General features: G+C 40.4%; 3 protein-coding genes and 2 pseudogenes across 3 annotated transcripts in view; all 5 read right to left on the bottom strand.

The window, feature by feature from the left end:
* Positions 1–130, bottom strand: part of LOC137975975 (uncharacterized) — a 1,246-nt gene extending 1,116 nt beyond the window's left edge. The window contains exon 1 of the mRNA XM_068823202.1: positions 1–130. This exon is cut by the window's left edge and continues 37 nt beyond it. Coding sequence (XP_068679303.1) covers positions 1–43 — 43 coding nt within the window. The 5' untranslated portion in view covers positions 44–130.
* A 55-nt stretch (positions 131–185) lies between these two features.
* LOC137977276 (uncharacterized) lies at positions 186–3,022 on the bottom strand. The gene is made up of 6 exons (XM_068824521.1): positions 2,688–3,022; positions 2,129–2,360; positions 1,676–2,030; positions 1,299–1,496; positions 634–820; positions 186–535 (listed from the first exon to the last, which is right to left on the bottom strand). Exons 1-6 carry the CDS (start codon positions 2,944–2,946, stop codon positions 186–188), a joined length of 1,581 nt encoding a protein of 526 aa, XP_068680622.1. The 5' UTR covers positions 2,947–3,022.
* Positions 3,023–5,693: 2,671 nt separating this feature from the next.
* LOC137977275 (uncharacterized) lies at positions 5,694–6,444 on the bottom strand (annotated as a pseudogene).
* A 4,241-nt stretch (positions 6,445–10,685) lies between these two features.
* Positions 10,686–14,032, bottom strand: LOC137975143 (uncharacterized). Its single transcript, XM_068822219.1, has one exon. It carries the CDS (start codon positions 13,068–13,070, stop codon positions 11,349–11,351), a length of 1,722 nt encoding a protein of 573 aa, XP_068678320.1. The 5' UTR covers positions 13,071–14,032; the 3' UTR covers positions 10,686–11,348.
* LOC137977274 (uncharacterized) lies at positions 13,081–15,913 on the bottom strand (annotated as a pseudogene).
* Between the last annotated feature and the right edge of the window lie 6,587 nt (positions 15,914–22,500).

The raw sequence follows: 22,500 nt of genomic DNA, 5'->3' as shown, positions 1-22,500 counted from the left end.
TTGGAGCAAAGTAATTCAATGCAGAGTGGAATCCCTCCAGCATACTTGTCTGTGATAATGGGGATGCTTGCTTGATTCCTTTAACTAGGGAGTTTTCAGTAAGCGTCTCTACCAGTTTATCATAAGCCAAGGTCCCTGGGAAAATAGTCGAATATAGCCTATGGTAAGCAAACCTCTGTCATATTTCACCAATAAAGCATTATATTTATTAACAGAGTTTTAAATTTTCTAAAAACACAGTTATCTGAAGTAATAAATATCCATTCAAAAAATAGTATTCCCATACCAACTTTTAACCATTTTCTTGGTGGAATATCCCGGTGAACACACTTATTAAATAGTGGTTCATCAAATCCAGAGTGCTTATTAACCACATGATTAAGAAACGACTTGAATTTGGCCCATATTACACGCCCACAACCACTGAAGGTGGAAGTGGCACTCCAGTAAAGGTGCCGCTCGCAGGGCTTGATCCACTCTGCTAGGACTTCACATCCTTTCAGTTTAGAGATGGCAGTAAGTGATTTGCGAATTTCTGTGAAAAAATTTGAAAGTAACATTAAATTAATCAACATGAGAAAACCGTGTGTGAAAAGCACAACTTGAAAACATTAATTCTGTGCAATCTCTTACTTTTTTTCAAGTGCCAGATATCAAAGTAATGTTTGATGTGATGCAACACTTTATTCATGTGACTGGCGATGGAGATGTGTCTGTCAGATATGAATGTGCTGATCAAAAGACCATAGCCAATCAAATACTGCATGCACTCCTGAAATCCAATAAATTCCATTGCTGTGCTGCTGCCAGCTTGATTTCTCTAAGGTCAACATGAAAAAAACAAAAAAAAAAAAAGAAACCAAATTATAACATCAAATTCTTGAAACCCTGAAACAAAACCCAGGAGCTACCTGTGAGTTATAATAAACCAATGCTAGCCAAAAAGTAGTAAGGACTGTTGTTGAGCACCCTGAGATAAGTGGGGTGAAGACTGAATAGTGGTAGTTACCATACTCACATTAAGCTAGTTTGCTGGTTATTAAGAAAGGACTGTAAATGTATCAAACCCCCTAAGATGGAAGGAAGTGACTGCATTCATGAGAAAATTAAATCTTTAGAGGTCAAAGGTTTGGGAAAAGTATGTGCATGTTGTAGGTGAAACTCGATTTCATTTCTACTAAGGCTAATTATTTCAATTTGCCAAAGTTTGAGACTTATGATAATGCATCAGACAGGAAATTAAATTTAACCTGCAATGCATACATTATGTTGGGGTTGTAAATTCAGTAGATGCTAACCTGGACCAAAGAAAAATGAATAATCATGGGAATTGTAGTGCAGAAAATGGTATAGGCGCAGTATTTGGCACTATGCCCCATGGAATCATGGCGACCATCTCCTGCTATGGTGATTCCACCCTTGATGTCTTTTAACTTTGCCAGCATCCCAGTCTGGTAATGTTGCCAGTAAGAGTAAATAGCAGGGAAAAGTTTGTTCTGCAAAATGAAAAGTTGAAAAAAGGTATATTTTGAAAATGTTCAAAGTAACAATGTAGCCAATTTTTACTTCTGCCACTTAAATACATCAGCTGGCAGGAAATAAGATCACACAAAATGTGTAACTGATGTGTTCAAAGATAAATACTACAAGTAATGATTGATACATCCTCACTGACCCTTTGACACTTAAAAAATGTGTTCAGAGAGATACATCCTAGACCCATATGGGAGAACATCTGGAAGATCTTTGTGGCTGACCCTCCCACAAGTAAAATGCTGAGACACAAGAGGAAGTTTCCAGCAGGCATCTGAGTTCCAGGAATTAAGGGCTGACTATACCAGGTTTGTTCCTTTCTGCATGCTGGATTGCTGCATGTAGTTTTGATGGCTGCCTGTGTTCCAATACCACCAGCTTCAACCATTGGGTTGTCAGCTTTACACACATGGCAAAACTTGAATAAGAGAAGCAATTGGGACAGGAATACAATATGCTTCGGTTCTGTACGCAAATTTGTTCCCTTCATTGATAACCTGCAACAAAGATATATGTACATGTTAGTTGACACATTGTTATCAGATGAATAGCATGTTTTTTTGAGTAACACATGACACAGGCAATGAGCACGTACTGATTATACTTGCTAGGTACACAGCCTTCTCCATCTGTCTCTGTTTCAGTTGTGTCTGTCTCTGTCGCAGAATTATATTCCAAGTCTGAATCTTCTTGGCTTTCACATTCTCCTTCCCCCTCCCCAACATCACTGACATCTGATTCAGAAGCGAATACAGAACCTCCAGGAAGGGTGTCCACCTTCTCTTTACTTTCTTCCAGTTCTCTATCCTTAGTACTTTGGGTTGTAACTGAAACAAAAAATCATGAAATAAAACCAAGAGGATTCTCTGAGTAAATGGTACTAAATGGTTTTGAACACCATCTTAGTGAGGAGCACCTGCACATTGTATGAATTTAAGACTAAGGATACGTACGCACAGTGAAAACCAACAAGTTTACTTTATCAACCAATCAATCAATTTAATTTTATTTCTATTATTTTTATTTTATTTTAATCTACCTGTCTGTACATCTGTCACTGAACAAACGTTAAATATTAGAACGGAAAGCAGAACAATAATTGTAAGAGTTTATTTGATCACTTATGTGTAATACCTTCTTGCAGGGCTTCTTACCTCGCCTTTTATACCTTCGACTCTCTCTTTTCCGCCTGCTGACCTGCTCTTCAAGAGTAACAATCCTGTTCCTTAACCTCCGGTTCTCCTTCTCCAAAGTGTGACAGTTCAAACATACAAAGTCCTCCTCCATTACCTCCTCATTTGAAATATTCACCTCTTTCGAGATCGCTCTTTCTGTGAGGTAGTTGCCATCAGTCTCACTCTGTGGCAGCGGCTCATTCGAGGTGCCGAGAGAGCTAGAACTTGGAAAGGCCATTTCTTCGGCGCTTTGTTCTTCTGATTCAACTGAGGATGCAATCGCCTCTCTAATGGTCTAAAACAAACGAAATAAGTTGTAATAGTGTGCTATAAGGAGAGAAGCTCAGGTCACTGACAATCGTCTTACCATTCTTTTAGATCGCTTTGATACAGGCTTCTGGTTTGCATTTGGCACGAGCTTATTCGCATGAACACTCGGGAAAACATTCACTCCAAGGTCATCGGTCTTCAGCCATCTCTTTGAAGTATGGTGATTTTTTTCATCGCCCAAATCTGCTGAACGAACGAAATCTTCCCTTTTGAAATGCTCAGAGCACAGCACTGAAGACTGAGATGGTTCCCATTTCGCTCGCTTCAGCCGAACAAAATCCACCCATTTCTTTCTCCTTTTCTTGGCTTCGGGCCGATCGTCGCCGTAAAATGGCAGTTTGTGAAGCGAAATACCTTCTTCTAAATTTCTTTCGTTGCTGCAGCCGGCAGCGACACATCTCTTCGGCATTTTAAGGTCAAAAACACTCGAGTTCACTGTTGTTCACTGTAATCAAAACAACTCTGTCGTTCTCCTTTCTACGTCATAGTAAATACCAGCCCCAATCTCCCAATCACTCGGACTTGAACCAACATGGCGGCAATTTTGGAGCAATTTTTTAAACTTTGGAAATTTCTAAAAAATCGTAGAGTTGAGCAAATTCAAAAATTTTTTCACTACTGTACTACAAAAATTGCGAAAAATTATTCAATGATAAAAACAAAATCGGGGTTAGGTGCACTTTAAGCAGAACTTAATTCTCAATGAATGCATAATCTTATATGGTTGGCACCAAAAATCCCCAAACGAGCTAGTTCTCAACTACGCTCTCCTCCTTGCAAAATACCATATTTTTTGCACCAGCGTACGAAATAACAAGTTGGATTTTGACAGCTTTCTTTCTTGGCTTAGAACAAAACTGAACATTTTAAGAGAAGTCTCTCTTGAAAACAAAACATTCAACAACTTTCAATCTACTTGGGCCCACCTAGTGAATTAATACCAAGTGCGAGCTGAGTTTCCTTAGTGTTTTCTTCTTCTTCTTTTCTTAGCGCTTTCTTCCGGTCAATTAGCATTGTAATGTAGAGCTTTTATGGGTTGTATTGTTTGTATTGTTAGTATTGTATGTAAGAAGACAAGGATAACTGTTAGTTTTATCGTTAGGTAATGTTGTAAGTGGAGACTGTTAGTTTTATCGTTAGGTAATGTTGTAAGTGGAGACTGTATAGCATGTATGCTTATTATTGTAAGCAGTGTATGTATTGTAATTGCAAGTTGGTATAGTATTAAAAAAAAAAAAAAAAAAAAAATTATTATTATTATTATTATTATTATCTTTGTGAACTGGATGATCTTTTTCCGGTTTGCTTCCTAAGGGAGCGGGTCATAGCCCATGACCAAAGGTCCCTTAGAGTTTTCTTCTTACTCTAGAGCTCCAACACCCTTCTCAAAATCCTCACCGTTCCCAGTAACGTAGTTTTCTGTTGTAATGAAATACTAATTTTGACATTCAACTTTCCCAGCCACTTGTGCAAGTTTTTTGTTACACTTCCCAATGATCCTACAACAATTGGTACCACCTGCACCGTTCTCATGTTCCACATTCTTGCAATTTCTCTTTTAAGGTCCTGATACTTTTCAACTTTCTCGTTTTCCTTTTCATCAATTCTTTTATCCAGAGAATTCTTCACATACTATCCTAAACTGTTTTCCTCACTTCTCACACATCCCTCACAGCTTATCAGTCCCCCGCCTCCATTCGACCTTGACACATACAACCTATCAACATCGCTCTTTGGATGAAAAGCACCATTCATTGTCAATACCTTTCTAGTCGTTCTATCCAATGTTTTTAGCTCTTCCTTTGTCCATCTTATAATACCTGCTCCGTACCTCAGTACCCAAGACTGCCCAGGTGTTAATGGCGTTAATTTTGTTTTTTCCATTCAATTTTGATTTCAACACAAGCTTCAACCTTCTCTTGTACTCTCTGCCAAATCGTTTTTTCATCTCCCTTTCCCTCGTCATATCCACCTCAAGAACCCCTAAATATTTATACCCGTCTTCCTCAATTTCTCTCATTATTTGCCCATCAAAAAGAGTAATACCACCAAATCTCACCTTCTTTCCTCTTTTCATTAACAACACACCACACTTCTTCAACCCAAATTCCATTCCAATGTCCTCACTAAACAACTGCACAGTTTGTACTAATGAATCTATTTGGTCCTCACTTTTTTTCCCAAACAGTTTCAAGTCATTATTATTATTATTATTATTATTATTATTATTATGAACTTATCAAAATCATATAGGATCCTGTCAGAATCCCTTATGATTTTCCTGATTGAGTTCCCATGGGATCCTGTCAGGATCTTATTTGATTGTCAAGGTCAGTTCCTAATATGGGACCTTGTCAAGATCCTATATGATGTTCCTGAATAGGATCCTGTCAAGTTCCTGATAGGATCCAATAGGATCTTAACAAGATCCTGAGAGATCTTGATTTGATTCCAGACATCAGGAATCTGTTGTTTTGATATAAATTCTGTTTCACAGATGGCAAAATTAAAAACCAATTGAGGATCTTGATTATTGGTTCCTTAATAAATAATAAAATAAAATATTTCTTATATAGCACCTATCCAGACGTGATCTAAGCACTTTACAAGTCATGAAAACTTAAAAATTAAAAATTAATTCATAAACGAAAAAAGTTATACAAAAATTTCCTTGAATAAATAAGTTTTAAGTCGTGTTTTGAAAGTCTGGAGATTATCAGAGTTTTTTATTTGTTCTGGGAGATCGTTCCAAAGTTGTGGCGAGGCGACAGTGAAAGCTCTAGATCCATAAGACTTCAAATTATAGCTGGTAGGGTTAAGACGGAGCGATGTAGATGAGTGGAGGGTTCTTGAAGGACGGTAGAGACTTATCAGTTCTTGTATGTACGAGGGAGACAAATCATGCAAAGCCTTGGAAGTGAGAATTAGAATCTCAAACTTTATGCGTTCATTAATTGGTAACCAGTGTAGATCTTTCAAGATGGGAGTAATATGGTTGAATTTCGAGGAAAAAGTTATTAAGTGCGCGGCGGCATTTTGTACATACTGTAGTTTTTTAACAGCATATTTCGGAAGATTGTACAGAAGTACAGAAGGGAGTTGTAGTGGTCAAGTTTGGATGAGATAAAGGCATGCACAAGTATTTTGGCAGTTTCCGTTGATATAAATTTTGTGATACGTGATAGATTACGAAGGTGATAGAATGCAGATTTACATATGGTATTAATATGGGCAGCATTGACATGGTACTGTCAAAAGTGACACCAATATACCTGGCAGTTTGAGAAGGCTGGACGGCGTCTTGACCAAAGCATATTGACGGCAAGCAGTGCTGTAGTCTAAACTTTGAGTGAATAAAGAGAAACTCAGTTTTCTCTTTATTCAATTTTAGTTTGTTGATACTCATCCATTAGTCCAAATCAGTCAGGCATAACTCAATACATTCAACAACCTCAGTCAGTTCCAGGTCATTATTTGTTGAAAAGGAAACGTAAAGTTGCGTATCGTCAGCATAGAGGTGAAATTGCAAGTTATGGTGTCGAAATAAGTCAGCTAATGGTGCAGTATACAATAAATAGAGGATAGGTCCAAGCACAGAGCCTTGGGGTACTCCACAACTGAGGTTACGAGGTTGTGATTTATTCCCATTAATCAGAACAGATTGAGTGGGACCAGTAAGGTAAGATTGAAACCAGTTGAGAGCAGTTCCGCTGATTCCAAATTTAGAGTTTAATCTGTTAAGCAGGATTTCATGGGCGACGGTGTTGAAGGCAGCAGACAGATCAAGAAGAAGAAGTATAACGCACTGACGATTATCAATAGCACGCATGACATCATTATGGACGCGTACAAGAGCAGTTTCACAGCTATGAAAAGGCTTGTACACCGACTGTAGTGGCTCGTGAAGGTGGTTACTTAGCAAGTTCTCATGTAAGCGCACACCCACGACTTTTTCAATGATTTTTGAGACTACTGTAAGGTTTGAGATCGGTCTGTAATTTTCAAAGATTTTGTGATCTAAAGGTTTCTTGTCCATCTGACACCCTCCCATTTGTACCATAGTCTTCATACAAGCATTCACAGTCTGGACCAGCTATGGTCATTAAAACAGTGGAATGTGTATGTTTGTAATAGCAATAATGTGAACCGGAATTTGGAGTTGGTTGAGTTACAATGTGCTTCCCATCTATTGCTCCCAGACAGTTTGGGTAGTTCCATTGCTCCTCAAATTTTGAGGTGATAGCCAGCCACTCTTTGTGTGATGAAGGGACTTTAATGCAAACTGGCCCAAGATTTTTGATGATGGCTTAGCAAACTTCATGCACAATGTAAGCTACAGTATAGCTGCTCTCGAAATACGAAACTGGAAACTTAGTGATCAGTATGTTTCTCCTGTAGAAAGGAATCATATAGTTAGTGTCACCTTTTGGCTGCAACTTTCACTTTGTGACCTCCCATCACTTGACGTGGGGTTATGTCAGGTTCAATAGCTTTCAATATCCTTTCAAAATCTTCATGATTCATTTGCCTCATCTCACGATAAGCTGTTTCTTCAATCATTAACTCTCTCACTATATTGGTGAAATATCCCTTTTCCTCCCTTCGCTTTATCCAGCGTCTAGTCTTTCCTCTTTTTGTGACTCTGTCATCCTCCTCTTCCAACATTTCAAGCGGAGCAAACACCTCTTCGCAGTCGATCGATGGTGTGCCATTTTTGCAAACAAATATGGAGCGCGTTTGGATTGTGGGTAGATTTTGTACCCAGAGCTCTCAATTCCAAGTGTTGAATCCAACATGTTGCATTCGTTTGGCCACCTCATTCAACACTGTGCAGCATCGTCCAATGATTTTGATCTGTTTGGCCGGGCCTTAAGTTGGCTCGGAACAGAAAAAACTTGTTTAGCAGAAATGGCTGGCTGAACTTAAAGTACCTACCTGAAAATGGCAGCGGCTTCAGGCTGTATTGTTTTCCCTTCAGCTTGTGCAAAGTACTTCACTTTGGACATGTTGTATTGGTAAGGTAAAGTCTACTACGAGCCTAGAAGGCCCATCAGGCCCATCAGGCCGGTGCTTATCTCCAGTTACTGCAGCATGAAGCGACTAGGAGTATTTCTACTCCCGCCTGGATGGGATGCTAGTCCATCGCAGGGTTACCCCAAGCATTAAATTATATTAAATTATTATATTTATACACCTGGGTGAAGAGAGGCACCATGAGAGTAAAGTGTCTTGCCCGAGAACACAACACAATGTCCCTGGCCAGGACCCGATCTGGAGTCAAGCACACTAACCAAGAGGCCACCATGCCTCCCATGTTGTATTGGATACCGGTTGCGTTGCAGATGTGGTGGTCGTTGGTTTGCTGGATTCAGTTCTGTTGAATGGCCTGAACAGGGTTCGTACAGGCCATGGAATTTAAGAATTTCATTTTCCAGGCCTGGAAAGTCATAGAAAATGATAATTACAAATTGTAAATTAATCATTGCAGTGTCAAAGCAATGATAAAATGAAATAAAGACTAGTTTAAGATATATATGAAATACATCATATATTGCACTGCGGGTATGAAATCAAATGAAACCATGTTGTCTTGCAGTGATGAGTGCAAATTTCTATTGCGTCAAGAAGCCTAAAAAATTTTTCAGGACTTCAACGGGATTTGAACCCGTGACCTTGCGATACCGGTGCGATGTATTTCATATATATCTTTCACTCGTAACTACTGATCACGGAAAGTTGTGAACTCAGAAGTGACTTCATAGCTCAGTTGGTTAGAGCATCGCACCGGTATCGCGAAGTCGCGGGTTCAAATCCCCTTGAAGTCCTGAAAAATTTTTCAGGCTTCTCGACACAATGGAATTTGCGCTCATCACTGCGAGACAACATGGTTTCATTTGATTTAGTAATCATTCGCAGGCTTTATACGAAAGAGAGAATGAATGGGTGGGTACCCATTATGCAGTGTGAGGTAAATAAGTGTAAACCACAGGGAAACATCTGCAGAGGAGGTGAAGGCTAAATGGAAAATATTGTACAGTAAAGAGGCAGATGATGTTAGGAGCTGAACAAGACTTTATTAACTTTTAACTTGAATAAGGTTTTTGTTAAACTGTTAAGAAACGTCTCTTTCATTTAAAGGAAAGTGCTAAATGCCATAATTGAACTCAATAGAACATTAGCAACCATGAAGTGGAACTTATTAACAACTAGAATCTAGCATATAATTTTTTTTTTAAGTAACAAAAGATTTTAGTGTAATACAAGACAATGAACATTTATATGAAATTTTTATGGTCCAATTGAGAATTCTTGTTTTCAAAAAATGCTGAGATCAAATGATTATCTTCTCAATGAGCTTCTTTGATTGAGTGTCATAACTTATTTTCACGAGTTCCAAATCCAGGAGGTTTTTGAGCACGTCATCTTCTGAGCCAGTATCATGGATGTGACAAATTAAAAATAGTTTTTTCACTTCATTGTGGAAGACTGCAAGCTTCATCTTTTGTCTCTGGGATGGTTGAGTCTTGAATATAAATCTTTAGAAACTGTTACGAAAAATAGCATTGCGTGACTAGCGTTACTTTGTAGAGGCTTCGCGAGAGTTCGTAGATTGTTTATTTTTAGGTTCGTGCCTAAGCATTTCTACATCGGTGTATTTTGTAATCTTTCTATAATTAGCTTGATTACTATTTTAGAAAGTTCTAGAAGCTTATTGTGAGAGTATATATCATATATATCTTTCACTCATAGTTACTGATCATGGGAAGTTGTGAACTCAGAAGTGACCAGCTCCCAACGTCAGTGGCTTCATAGCTCAGTTGGTTAGAGCATCGCACCGATATTACAAGGTCGCAGGTTCAAATCCTGTTGAAGTCCTGAAACTTTTTCAGGCTTTTCGACGCAATAGAAATTGCACTTATCACTGCGAGACAACATGGTTTCATTTGATTAAAGACTAGTTTCTATCAAACAATCGAAAGTTTGGCGGACAGAGGACGTTAATTTATTCATATTTGATCTGACTAATATCTTCAAACTAGTAGTAATTATTCGCAGGCTTTATACGAAAGAGGGGATGAATGGGTGGGTACCCATTATGCAGTGTGAGGTAAATAAGTGTAAACCACAGGGAAACATCTGCAGAGGAGGTGAAGGCTAAATGGAAAATATTGTACAGTAAAGAGGCAGATGATGTTAGGAGCTGAACAAGACTTTATTAACTTTTAACTTGAATAAGGTTTTTGTTAAACTGTTAAGAAACGTCTCTTTCATCTAAAGGAAAGTGCTAAATGCCATAATTGAACTCAATAGAACATTAGCAACCATGAAGTGGAACTTATTAACAACTAGAATCTAGCATATAATTTTTTTTTAAGTAACAAAAGATTTTAGTGTAATACAAGACAATGAACATTTATATGAAATTTTTATGGTCCAATTGAGAATTCTTGTTTTCAAAAAATGCTGAGATCAAATGATTATCTTCTCAATGAGCTTCTTTGATTGAGTGTCATAACTTATTTTCACGAGTTCCAAATCCAGGAGGTTTTTGAGCACGTCATCTTCTGAGCCAGTATATTGGATGTGACTGTACGGGAATATCTCCTGGCGCTAGTTCCCGATCAAAAGGACTGTATCTTTCTGGTTAAATATTGCGTTTTATTTACTCGATTACACTTTCAAAGCCTACTAGATCCTACTACACTCGTTCCTTCGTCATTCAATCTGGCCTAAAAGCCTTTACATCAATAGCCTTTTTCAATATTGAAATACAATAACACTGTGGTTACCGAAGGGTTTGCGGTTACCCTTATCTCACGCTATCATAATGCAATATACTCTGTTTCACTAACATGTGTTTCTTATCTATCATTACTAAATATATGTCACACTTTGACCTGTGTTGCGTTACAATGACTATTATCAGACACACTCCCCCCCTTGACCTGTCAGGGTCAAGCACCACTCAGAAAACCAAGTCAATCGCATAAGTGCTAACAACCGATCAGTGATCAAGCATGGCTCGTGTTTTCCAACGAGAATCCAGCGCTGTCGCACGCCGTGGGATTTTCCTCCCCATACACAGTCGTTTCTCTGCATTTCCCGCTCGATTCCCGTTGTGCTGACCGCTGTCGTTCTCACTCACTTCTTTCATCACACAACTTACCTCCAATGGATACAGCTTTTGTACTGCTCTGCTAACAATGACAGGTTTGCCCTTGGTTATCAGTTTCAACTTAGCACCTCTTACAACACCATCCTTGCCCACAATACGCTCCAACACCTTTCCCATCTTCCAGTCAGACCTCTTCACATTGTCCTCATGCACCAAAACAAAAAAACATCACTGATGTTCACCTTGACGTGACTTTCTTTCTTACTTCGGTGATGTTCTCTCAAATCCGTCAGATACTCCTTTCTCCATCGATTCCAAAAATGAGTCCTCATTCTGGCTAGGTATCTAAATCTCCTAAGTAAACTCGTTTCACTTTCTTCAAGATCGTTTCTCAGCTCTGGCAGATTCAGCAATCGACGTCCATAGATAAGGTGTGATGGAGTGAGCATTTCCGCTCCAATTTCATCGTACTCATACGTTAGAGGACGCAAATTTAGGGTCGCTTCTAGTTCCATCAAAACAGTAAGAATTTCGTCTGAATTGAGTCTTGCGTTATCGAAAACCTTTCGAAGACAACGTTTCGCTGTGCCAATCAAGCGCTCGTAAAATCCACCCCACCAGGGTGCCCGCTCTAAATTGAACCTCCAGTCGATTCGGTTACTCTCTAAATGCTCTCGTACCTCTTGATCATCATGCAGTCGCCTTAACCACTTCTCTGCTGCTTTAAAGGTCTTGGCGTTGTCGGAAATTATCAACGACGGGGTTCCTCTCCGTGCTGCGAATCTACGCAGGCATTGAACAAAAGTACTTGCACTCAGGTCTGTCACGAGGTCGAGATGAACGGCTCGTGTCACACAACATGTGAACAAGGCAATGTAAGACTTCACCATTTCTCCCGTGGGCGACTTTACAAACAAGGGACCAGCAAAATCTCCACCTACCTTACAGAAGGGTATGGCCTCCCTAACTCTGAAGTCTGGAAGTGCAGCCTCCAGGGGAGATGCGAAGGGTTTTCCCTGTTGCCTTTTACAGGTCACGCATTCTCGTAAAACCTTAACAAGTTGTCTACCCTTTGGAATCCAAAATCGCGACCTCAGTTCCCCAACAGTTGACCGGACTCCAGTGTGAAGCACTGTTCTGTTGCATTCTTCGATGACAAGTCTAGTAAAGCGGTGATCCCTCGGAATTACAATGGGATGCTGTGCCTCGGGTTCCAAATCCGAATTTTGCAATCTTCCACTGCATCTCAGAATTCCGTTGCAGTCGTGCAATTTCAGATTCTTGGCCAGATCTTCGTAATTTCTACTCCTTTTCAATTCTGCTTGGGAAAATTCGATCCACACTCGCTGTGCATCCACAATTTCTTGCCCTTGTAACTCACAAACTCTTCCTTTTGCGTCAATTTTTGCTGTCCGCAGATTGTGCAGAAATCGTCTCACCCACACAGTAACTCTTAGCAGCTTGCCCAGCCAACTAAACCTCTTGATGTCAATCACATTCGAGATTTCGCCTTTCGCTTCCACGTTAGTCAATGTTACAATCACTTTCTTTTCTTCTTCTGTGCTTTCCGAAGTTTCGCATATCTTTGACACTGGCCAAGCATTCTGTGGTCCGGACAACCAATATGGACCTTTCCACCACAATTCATTTTCCTTTAACTTTGAAGCTCGCTCCCCTCTCGATCCTACGTCTGCTGGATTTTGCTCTCCTGGGCAGTGCGCCCAATCTTCCTTCCGCGTCAACCTCAAGATTTCGTTAACACGCTGGCGAACAAACTGCTTCCACTCACCCTTGTTGTTGATCCACCAAAGCGCTGTCTTGCTATCTAGCCACTGGCACGTGCCTGTGATGTGCACTTCCTCTTTAAGCGCATTCTTCACCGTATCCATGAGTCTTGCTAATATTCTGCCCGACATTAACTCCAATCTAGGAATTGTCAATTTCAACTCTGGTCTTAGAGGTCAGCAGTGTCACATGGACAGCACCATAGGCCTCACACACGAAATAAACCACGGCACAATATGCCTTGATACTGGCGTCAGCAAACCCATGCAGGGAACAGTTGATGGGACATTGACACATGTGATACACACATCTGGGTACAGAGATCTCCTTTGCGGTTCTTAGATCGTCCAACCACCCGATCCAACGTTTCCTCTCCTCATCCTTTAACTCGTCATCCCAGTCAACTTTATTTGCACACAACTCTTGAAACAGCACCCTAACACTCACAACTACAGGGCCAGTTACTCCCAGCGGATCATACAACCCAGCCACAACTTTCAAAATGCTCCGTTTCGTCACAGGCAACCCTTCTGCCCTTTTCGCTAATTCGGTCAATTCAAAAACGAATAAATCTTGATCGCAATTCCATGACAGCCCCAGCACCTTTTCACATCTCGTTCCCACTTTTACCCCGAGCATTTCTTTCGCATAACTTTCGTCGGCGTTTGCAATCTGCTTGTTTACGTTTGGTTCGTCACGCAATTCACACTGTGCTATTTTTGTTCTCAACTCTTGACTATTAGTCAGCCATTTCCTCAATTTGAAACCTCCAAGTGCTAATCTTGTTTGTGCTTTGTCATGCAATTGGATGGCATCTTGGGTGGTCTTCTCTCCGGACACGAGATCGTCCACGTAAAAGCTTCTTTTCATCATTCGCACGAACTCTGGGTCAACTTCGATAAACGTGTCCAAATGATACTGCAATGTAGCATTAAGGAGAAAGGGAGAACAATTTACCCCGAACACAACGCGACAGAACCTGTACACCACCGGGTCTACATGTTCACTGTCAACATTGTTTACCCACAAAAATCGCAAACAATCACGGTCACGCAAACTGATTTCAATATTGAGAAAAGCCTTCTCAATATCACCCACCAATGCAATGGGTCTCTCTCTAAATCGGATTAGGATCTCATATAACAATGGCGACAAAGCGGGGCCTACGTGTAAACAATCGTTCAGCGAAACTCCCTTTTTCCCTTCCTTTGAAGACGTGTCATTTACCACTCTTAGTTTTGTGGTTTTGGCTTCTTTCCAAATAACTGGGTGATGTGGCAGGTAATCGATCTTTTCTGGCGTTTCTAGTTCTGGAACTCTTTCGAAAATGCCAAGTGCGGCTTGCTCTTTGATGACAGCGTCATAGGCTTTCAAAACATCGGGGTCATTTTTCAACCTTTCAATCTGTCCCTTCAGGCGTTTGAAACTGTTGCGATAATTGATTGGAAGAGGTTCATGAGATTCTCCTCTCTCCATTGAACGAAATGCCGTCCTTTAAAGCCTCGTGAACCTCGTTTTCTTCTCTAATGCCAAGGGTTTCTAGATCCCACAATTTTTGCACGCCCTCCTCTAATTCTTTGTTATGTCTTGGCATTACTTGCCCGACGAAACTAACACTGATTTGCGAACCATCGGGGACCCCCTTCATTGGGCCTGACAACGCCCATGCCAGACACGTTTCCACGGCAACTGGCTGATCAGCCTCCCCCCGTATGGCTCTTCCCCTTTGAAATGACCAAAGGTAATCCGCCCCGATCAGTAAATCAATGCCCAGAACTTTGTTTTTACGATTCACGTCCGAAAACCAGAGGCCCTGCAAATGAGGATAATCGCCTTTCCTGATTTCGATATGTTGATTTCTAATTTCCGCTATAGTAGGGGACTCATACGCTTCGATTTTGACTCTCTCCCCTCCCTGCAGAGGAGACACGTCCAACTCGTATACTGCTCTCATCCCACAATCCTTCGTTTGCTGGCCAAACGTGCTTATTTCGATCCATTCCTTGCCTTTTATCGGTAGCCCCGCCGATTGGGCCGCTCAGGATGTAATAAAGGAACGGTGGCTACCTGTGTCAAATAACACTCGCACTCTTACGCTCTTACTATCACCCTTAACGACAGCTTGCGCGGTTTGCAAGGCAACTTTCCCCACGAACCCTACATGAAAAGCGGGACTAGCAATCGCCTCTGCACCTTGTATCGCATCGCTTCCCCCGGATCCTATGGGTTGAACAGTGAAGGCGTGGCCGGAATTGTCAGAACGCACAGCGCCAATGCGATCACTGTTGCGAGCGCGACCAAAATGATTCGATTGCGTGCTATTCCCCTCATCACAAATAGAAACATGATGTTTTCCCATGCAAACACTACAGGATATTCTCGACTTACAATCACGCGACATATGGCCCTTTCGGGCGCAAATAAAACATCTAGCATACTTACGTAAAAGATGTTTTCTCTCCTCTACAGATTTCACATTCATACAGTCTTGGTGGGCATGCCCACCCTTACAATACGCACAAAAATCGTTCGTTTTCGCCAGTAAGGCGCTTGCAGAGTTCAATCCTATGCCTGTTCGTCCTCCCTTGTCCTTATCCCGTGGATTGGGATTCCTAGTTGCGACACAATGTTCTTCCTTCAATTCAAGTTCAGTCAAAAGTTCCCTTAACAGATCCTCCATTTTCCATTTGTGATGGTTCTTTCCTCGCGTGATCTGCAATCGCACCCCTTCCGGTAGCTTGCCAATAATGGCAGGCACAACAATTCCTTCGTAAGTAGTAGATTCCACATTTAGGGCCTTCAGTCCTCGATGATGGACTTCTAATGTGTCATAGAGTCTTCGAAGGCCTACTGTGTCCTTGTCGTAGTATACTGGGCTTACGTTCAAGAGATCGTTTACGTGCGCTCTTTCAATCACAATAGCCTTCCCGAATCTTTCCTTCAATAAGTCAATGGCGACTTGATAATTTGCCATTGTAAGGGCAAGTCCAGCAATGGCTTTTTGTGCGGCTCCACCTAAGAGACTGCGAAGATACGTAAATTTATCGACACTCGAAAGGGCCGTATTCGAGTCGATGGAACTTTCATAGCAGTCCCAGAACTCTTGCCACTCCTCGATTTTTTGGCTGGACTAACTTGTGGACTTTCACTAACAGTCGCGCTCTGTATGTGCTCTTTATGATGACCGCCAGACGATTTAGGCCTAAGAAGGTCATCCAAGCAAGTAATTGTTGCGCTGATTTCTCCTTTCAGATCACCAGCGGTACGAACTTCTTCAGCTATTTCTTCGTCGGTTACACCCTCCACGCTCACGAGGCCATTCAAAATCTCTTCATCTAGCTGTCGAAGGCTGGTTAACTGTTCCTCTAGACTTGCCTTCAATTTCGTAAATCTTGGTCGTGTTTCTGGTGTACAATGTCCAGTTGCAACAAGCTCCTTTGCTTTGGGAAGAATCTGTGTCACATAGGCCTTATGTCCACCTCTCGTCTTTCGCTTTGCTTTTACAAGCTCTGTCATTTCTTCTGGAGTCAAAATACCTCCGGCTCGAAGGACCAAGTGTACGGGAGTATCTCCCGACGCTAGTTCCCGATCAAAAGGACTGTATCTTTCTGGTTAAATATTGCGTTTTATTTACTCGATCACACTTTCGAAGCCTACTAGATCCTACTACACTCGTTCGTTCGTCATTCAATCTGGCCTAAAAGCCTTTACATCAATAGCCTTTTTCAATATTGAAATACAATAACACTGTGGTTACCGAAGGGTTTGCGGTTACCCTTATCTCACGCTATCATAATGCAATATACTCTGTTTCACTAACATGTGTTATCTATCATTACTAAATATATGTCACACTTTGACTTGTGTTGCGTTACAATGACTATTATCAGACAGTGACACATTAAAAATAGTTTTTTCACTTCATTGTGGAAGACTGCAAGCTTCATCTTTTGTCTCTGGGATGGTTGAGTCTTGAATATAAATCTTTAGAAACTGTTACGACAAATAGCATTGCATGACTAGCGTTACTTTCTAGGGGCTTCGTGAGAGTTCGTAGATTGTTTATTTTTAGGTTTGTGCGTAAGCGTTTCTAAATCAGTGTATTTTGTAATCTTTCCATAATTAGCTTGATTACCATTTTAGAAAGTTCTAGAAGCTTATTGTGAGAGTATATATCATATATATCTTTCACTCATAGTTACTGATCATGGGAAGTTGTGAACTCAGAAGTGACCAGCTCCCAATGTCAGTGGCTTCATAGCTCAGTTGGTTAGAGCATCGCACCGATATTGCAAGGTCGCAGGTTCAAATCCCCTTGAAGTCCTGAAAATTTTTCAGGCTTTTCGACGCAATAGAAATTTGCGCTTATCACTGCGAGACAACATGGTTTCATTTGATTAAAGACTAGTTTCTATCAAACAATCGAAAGTTTGGCGGACAGAGGACGTTAATTTATTCATATTTGATCTGACTAATATCTTCAAACTGGTAGTAATTATTCGCAGGCTTTATACGAAAGAGGGGATGAATGGGTGGGTACCCATTATGCAGTGTAAACCACAGGGAAACATCTGCAGAGGAGGTGAAGGCTAAATGGAAAATATTGTACAGTAAAGAGGCAGATGATGTTAGGAGCTGAACAAGACTTTATTAACTTTTAACTTGAATAAGGTTTTTGTTAAACTGTTAAGAAACGTCTCTTTCATCTAAAGGAAAGTGCTAAATGCCATAATTGAACTCAATAGAACATTAGCAACCATGAAGTGGAACTTATTAACAACTAGAATCTAGCATATAATTTTTTTTAAGTAACAAAAGATTTTAGTGTAATACAAGACAATGAACATTTATATAAAATTTTTATGGTCCAATTGAGAATTCTTGTTTTCAAAAAATGCTGAGATCAAATGATTATCTTCTTAATGAGCTTCTTTGATTGAGTGTCATAAGTTATTTTCATGAGTTCCAAATCCAGGAGGTTTTTGAACACTTCATCTTCTGAACCAGTATCATGGATGTGACACATTAAAAATAGTTTTTTCACTTCGTTGTGGAAGACTGCCAGCTTCATCTTTTGTCTCTGGAATGGTTGAGTCTTGAATATAAATCTTTAGAAACTGTTACGAAAAATAGCATTGCGTGACTAGCGTTACTTTCTAGGGGCTTCGCGAGAGTTCGTAGATTGTTTATTTTTAGGTTCGTGCGGAGGCGTTTCTAAATCGGTGTATTTTGTAATCTTTCTATAATTAGGTTGATCACTATTTTAGAAAGTTCTAGAAGCTTATTGTGAGAGTATATAAGTAGACGAGTCCAAGCAAAGTTTTTTCTAACTGGTTTTTCACAAGCGAAGAGAGTTGGCGTTAGCCGTGTTTATTCAAGTTGGCGAAGGCGGTTTAAGTTTGTCGAATACATGTTGTTCAAAGTTTTACTTCATGGAAACTACGTTCATTCTGGAATAAATCTTCTTCTTGTTGTTCCGACAATCCTGCGTTCAGTTTAGTTTGTAAACTACCTTTCCTCAAAACATTCGAACTCGTAACAAAAACCATTGTTGGTTGCAACTGGTTGTCTTCATAGACATGGTACAGTTGGTACAGATTGCAACTTTTCCTTTCATGGTGACCCTCTTGTTACAAGAGCAGCAGGTAAGGTAGGTGTTCATGTTTGTCACACCAATGATCTTTGCTGTGATGTTTTGTACCGGATGGAGTGTTTCTGCAAATTTGGCCACTGAGGAGATGGTGCACTTGTTTTCATTTTTTGGGGTATTTAAATACCTCTCTTCATTGCTTACTTTGACTTGAACTTTGTCAAACAGGTCAATGTGTCGGCGTGGTTTCCCCACAACACAAGTTTTATATATCCAGATGGGTCATTAATAAAGGCTTTTCACTGGGTTTGACTGCAAAACTACATTTTTGGTAGCTGACAGGTGCTGCAAATGGTCTTTCACAAGTACAAGTTGTGTAGGAGCAACGTCAGAAAAGGATGCAATAGATAAGGTGTTAGATTCTTGGTTGTTGTATTCAAAGTTAAGTGTAGTGGGTGATATTAATGTATTCTTGCTGATGCTGAATCGTTGAATTTTGATTGGGGAGTTTTGCTGTGCTAGTGCATCCATGGTTGGTTTCTATTCAAGCACAAAGCACACTTCATTGTGTTGTTGATTCTGTCTGAACAGTGTAGTTGAAGTATTTACTACTTCCTGACTTTTTTATTGGGAAATGGAATGAAAATAACCATTGATCTCTTAAAGATCTGTTTAATGTTGCAAAGAAAATGTCTATTAATACTAGTTTATGCCCTTAATTATGCATGGTACCATGAAGGATTTATTTAAAGATTTAAGGATGGGAGAGCATAGAGTAATGAGAAACTATAAGCACCAGAACTACAGCTTAATCCTTTGACTCCTGAGTTTTGCTGTAATATCGCTTCAGTTTTGACATACATACACTAAATAAAGTGTCATTTGACAAAATATGGAGCCTTTTTGGGATTCCGTGGAAGTGTGCCTGAAAGTGGAAGTGGAGTCAAATGGTCAAAATAGAAAACAGGCAAGAAGAAAAATCACAAGAATAATTGGTTGTTGCCTTTTTAAAACTTTTTAACTATGGAGGTATGGGCTGTCTTGGGTAAGAAGGAAGGAAAAGGAAAAGTAACAAGCATCTTGATTAAATAAACAAAAGTGAGTGTTGAGAAAACATGCTTTGGTTACTTACTTTTCACACTTGGTTTGTCTTCTGCCACTATCTGTGTGAAAATAAAACAAACTAGATTTTAGATTGTTGAAAGTAATATAATTGTTTTGTTTGGGATAAAAAATTATCCATTTATTTAATACTATATTGATTTATTTGTATCCTATGTTCAAATGTAATACAATGTAAATAATGACACAAGGTTACTGATATTAGAGCACTATGTCAATGTATTGTAGCTATTGTAGTAAGCTTGATAGTTTTAACACAATATAATTATGTCACAAGACAACAATTATCATAACTATGTTGTTGTTCAAGGTCATATGCCTAAAAGTGCACTTTTTATGGTACCGTATTAGTGTTTCTGCTTGGTCCTCGTTCATGTGTAAGATTCGTAACCCAGCGCTCGCGACATGCCCGTCTTCTGTATTCTGTATTGGTATGGCAAAAACATGGCTTGTTAACCATCGCTTCAAGTGAACAGGATATTTGTTTGGACATATGCATTTCTATGGACATGGAGTCGAATCCAGGGCCAGACAACCGCTTCGAGCGGGAGAGTCATACGACGCGACTTCTTACGTATACGAAACAAGACCTTCCGAGACTCCGCAAATTTCCAGCAAGCCGATTGAAACTTATGCCTGCTGTTGTTCAGAAACTGAAGATGTTTAATCTTTATCAGTATAGAGACTGTCGGGGAGGCAGCTGGCGACGTGAACTGGGAGTGGACGTGGGTAAGGTATCTTCTGGTGAAAGCCGTGATGGGAAACCTATTCCGGTTATTTTTAGTATTCGAGGAGATGTCAGCTCATCTACCGGTGCCAGGGATATGAAGAACCTTGTCCCAATTCCTAAACAGAATCAGAACCCCGTCTCGCGAACTGTTTCTGAATTTGCAGTACCAAAGTTTCTATTTACAAATATATGCAGTCTGGCCAAAACCAGGAACAGAGTTCAAGCGGCAGTGGCGCTGGAAGCCGATTTGAATAATAAACACATTGATGTCTGCATTGTTTCGGAGACGCATTTAAAACCAGAAATGCGGGATGCTATCGTCAACATTGCTGGCTATTCTATTTTCAGACGGGATAGAAACTGGTCGGGACTGGATAAAAGAAGCAAGGGTGGGATTGCTATCTACGCGAGGAGTAACTTAAATATCATCGATGTTTACAGATCAACGCTTTACGAGCTGCTATATGTGATTTTTAAATTACCCTCGGGACATTCGTTGTTAACGTGTGGTATTTATCACCCGCCTAAACCCACATACCAAACAGCGGATTTTTTTTTTTTGCAATACTTAACCCACTTAATGGACAATGCACTAGATCAACATCCTGGTTTGACTATTGTTGCCGGAGGCGATATTAATCGGCTTGACACTAATGAGCTTATTGTAATGACAGGATGGGATGCTCTTGTAGATTTTCCAACAAGAGGCGACGCGTATTTAGACAAGGTCTTCACAAACCGGCCGGATTTATTTGCAAAGAGCATTCCATACTTTGTGTCTATAAAAACAGATCACACAGTGGTCATTTTACCAGCAGGAACGAATTAAAGCCGATCAGACAAAACGTTCGCATTAGGGATTGTAGAAAACACCGTAAGGAGGGATTGTACCTAAAACTAGTAAGTGGGAATTGGGACAGTGTCTTTAACTCAAATGATGTCGAGGAGGCAGTGAATAATTTGGAAGCAAAAATTAAACACCACATGGGCGAATGTATGCCGATCGCGTGATCCGGTGTGGTTGACACCCTTAGTAAAATCGTTAATGAGGGTGAAGTCAAGAATAGCTCCAAGCAATAAAGATCGGCTGGCTGAGATTAACAGGAAAATAAGCGAATTGATTACTAAGAACAGAAGAACACTCGCAAAGGCACCTGTCGGATCCAGAGAATGGTGGAAGCATGTAGATAATTTGTCCCAACGATGCAGCATTTCTGCTAACGTTACATTGGACACTAAATCACTGGAGGAGCTAAACGACTACTTCGCGGATTTGTGCACCAATGACACATATACGAAGCCTGTACCAGCTATCGTGGAAAAGAGCCTAGAAGCCCCTCAGATATCAGAAAGACACGTGTGGAATTGTTTACAACATCTGAAGAAAACCGCTATGGGACTGGACCTCATTCCCGTTTGGGTTTGGAGGGATCACGTGGACATTTTCACAAGTGTCATTCAAAAGATCTGGAATGTTTCCCTGAAAACTAGCAAGTGGCCCTCCTCGTGGAAAAGGGCCCATGTGACGCCCCTCCCTGAGATCGACATCCCTAAGGGTAAGCAGGACTTCAGAGGAATTAAGATCACGCCTGTAATTGCACGCGCGTTCAAGAAATCAGTGTATAACACCCATGCACAAGATATTGTCGAACAATATCTGAGTTCAACACAGTTTGCTTATACGACAGGGGGGAGTTGCACTGATGCGCTCTTGAGCATGCAGCACACCATCTACAGCTATTTAGACGAGCAAGACTGCAAAGCCGTCCGAGTATTTGCAATGGATTTTAGTAAAGCATTTGACTGTGTCAATCATGAACTCTTGTCATCTAAGCTTAGGCAGTTGCCATTGAATTCCCTTATTGTGAACTGGTATTTAAGCTTTCTCAAGAAACGTCAGCAGCGAGTAGTTTATAACGGTTTTGAGGGACAGTGGCGTGAGGTAAATAGGGGTACGACACAAGGTAGTGTCAGTGGGCCATATCTTTTAACGCGTTTATTAATGACTTAGAAATCAATTTAGAAGATCGCCCAGCCTTGTTTAAATATGCTGATGATTCTACAATTATTGTCCCTTTTTGGGGAAACGACCAGTGTCGCACTGATTTGGTGGATCAGT

The sequence above is a fragment of the Montipora foliosa genome, chromosome 11 (genome assembly GCF_036669935.1).
Source record: "Montipora foliosa isolate CH-2021 chromosome 11, ASM3666993v2, whole genome shotgun sequence".
Classification (NCBI taxonomy): domain Eukaryota; kingdom Metazoa; phylum Cnidaria; class Anthozoa; order Scleractinia; family Acroporidae; genus Montipora; species Montipora foliosa.
The sequence above is the reverse complement of the archived record's forward strand: the minus strand, read 5'-3'. Positions and strand labels throughout refer to the sequence as shown.

Bases quoted from the DNA above. Each gene is read 5' to 3' on its own strand.
- LOC137977276 (XM_068824521.1), bottom strand. From the start codon at position 2,946: ATGGCCTTTCCAAGTTCTAGCTCTCTCGGCACCTCGAATGAGCCGCTG. The intron at 2,031-2,128 runs GTACGTGCTCAT...TCTTTGTTGCAG, and splicing joins GTACCTAGCAAGTATAATCA to GTTATCAATGAAGGGAACAA. The intron at 536-633 runs GTAAGAGATTGC...ATTTTTTCACAG, and splicing joins TATCTGGCACTTGAAAAAAA to AAATTCGCAAATCACTTACT.
- LOC137975143 (XM_068822219.1), bottom strand. From the start codon at position 13,070: ATGTCGGGCAGAATATTAGCAAGACTCATGGATACGGTGAAGAATGCG.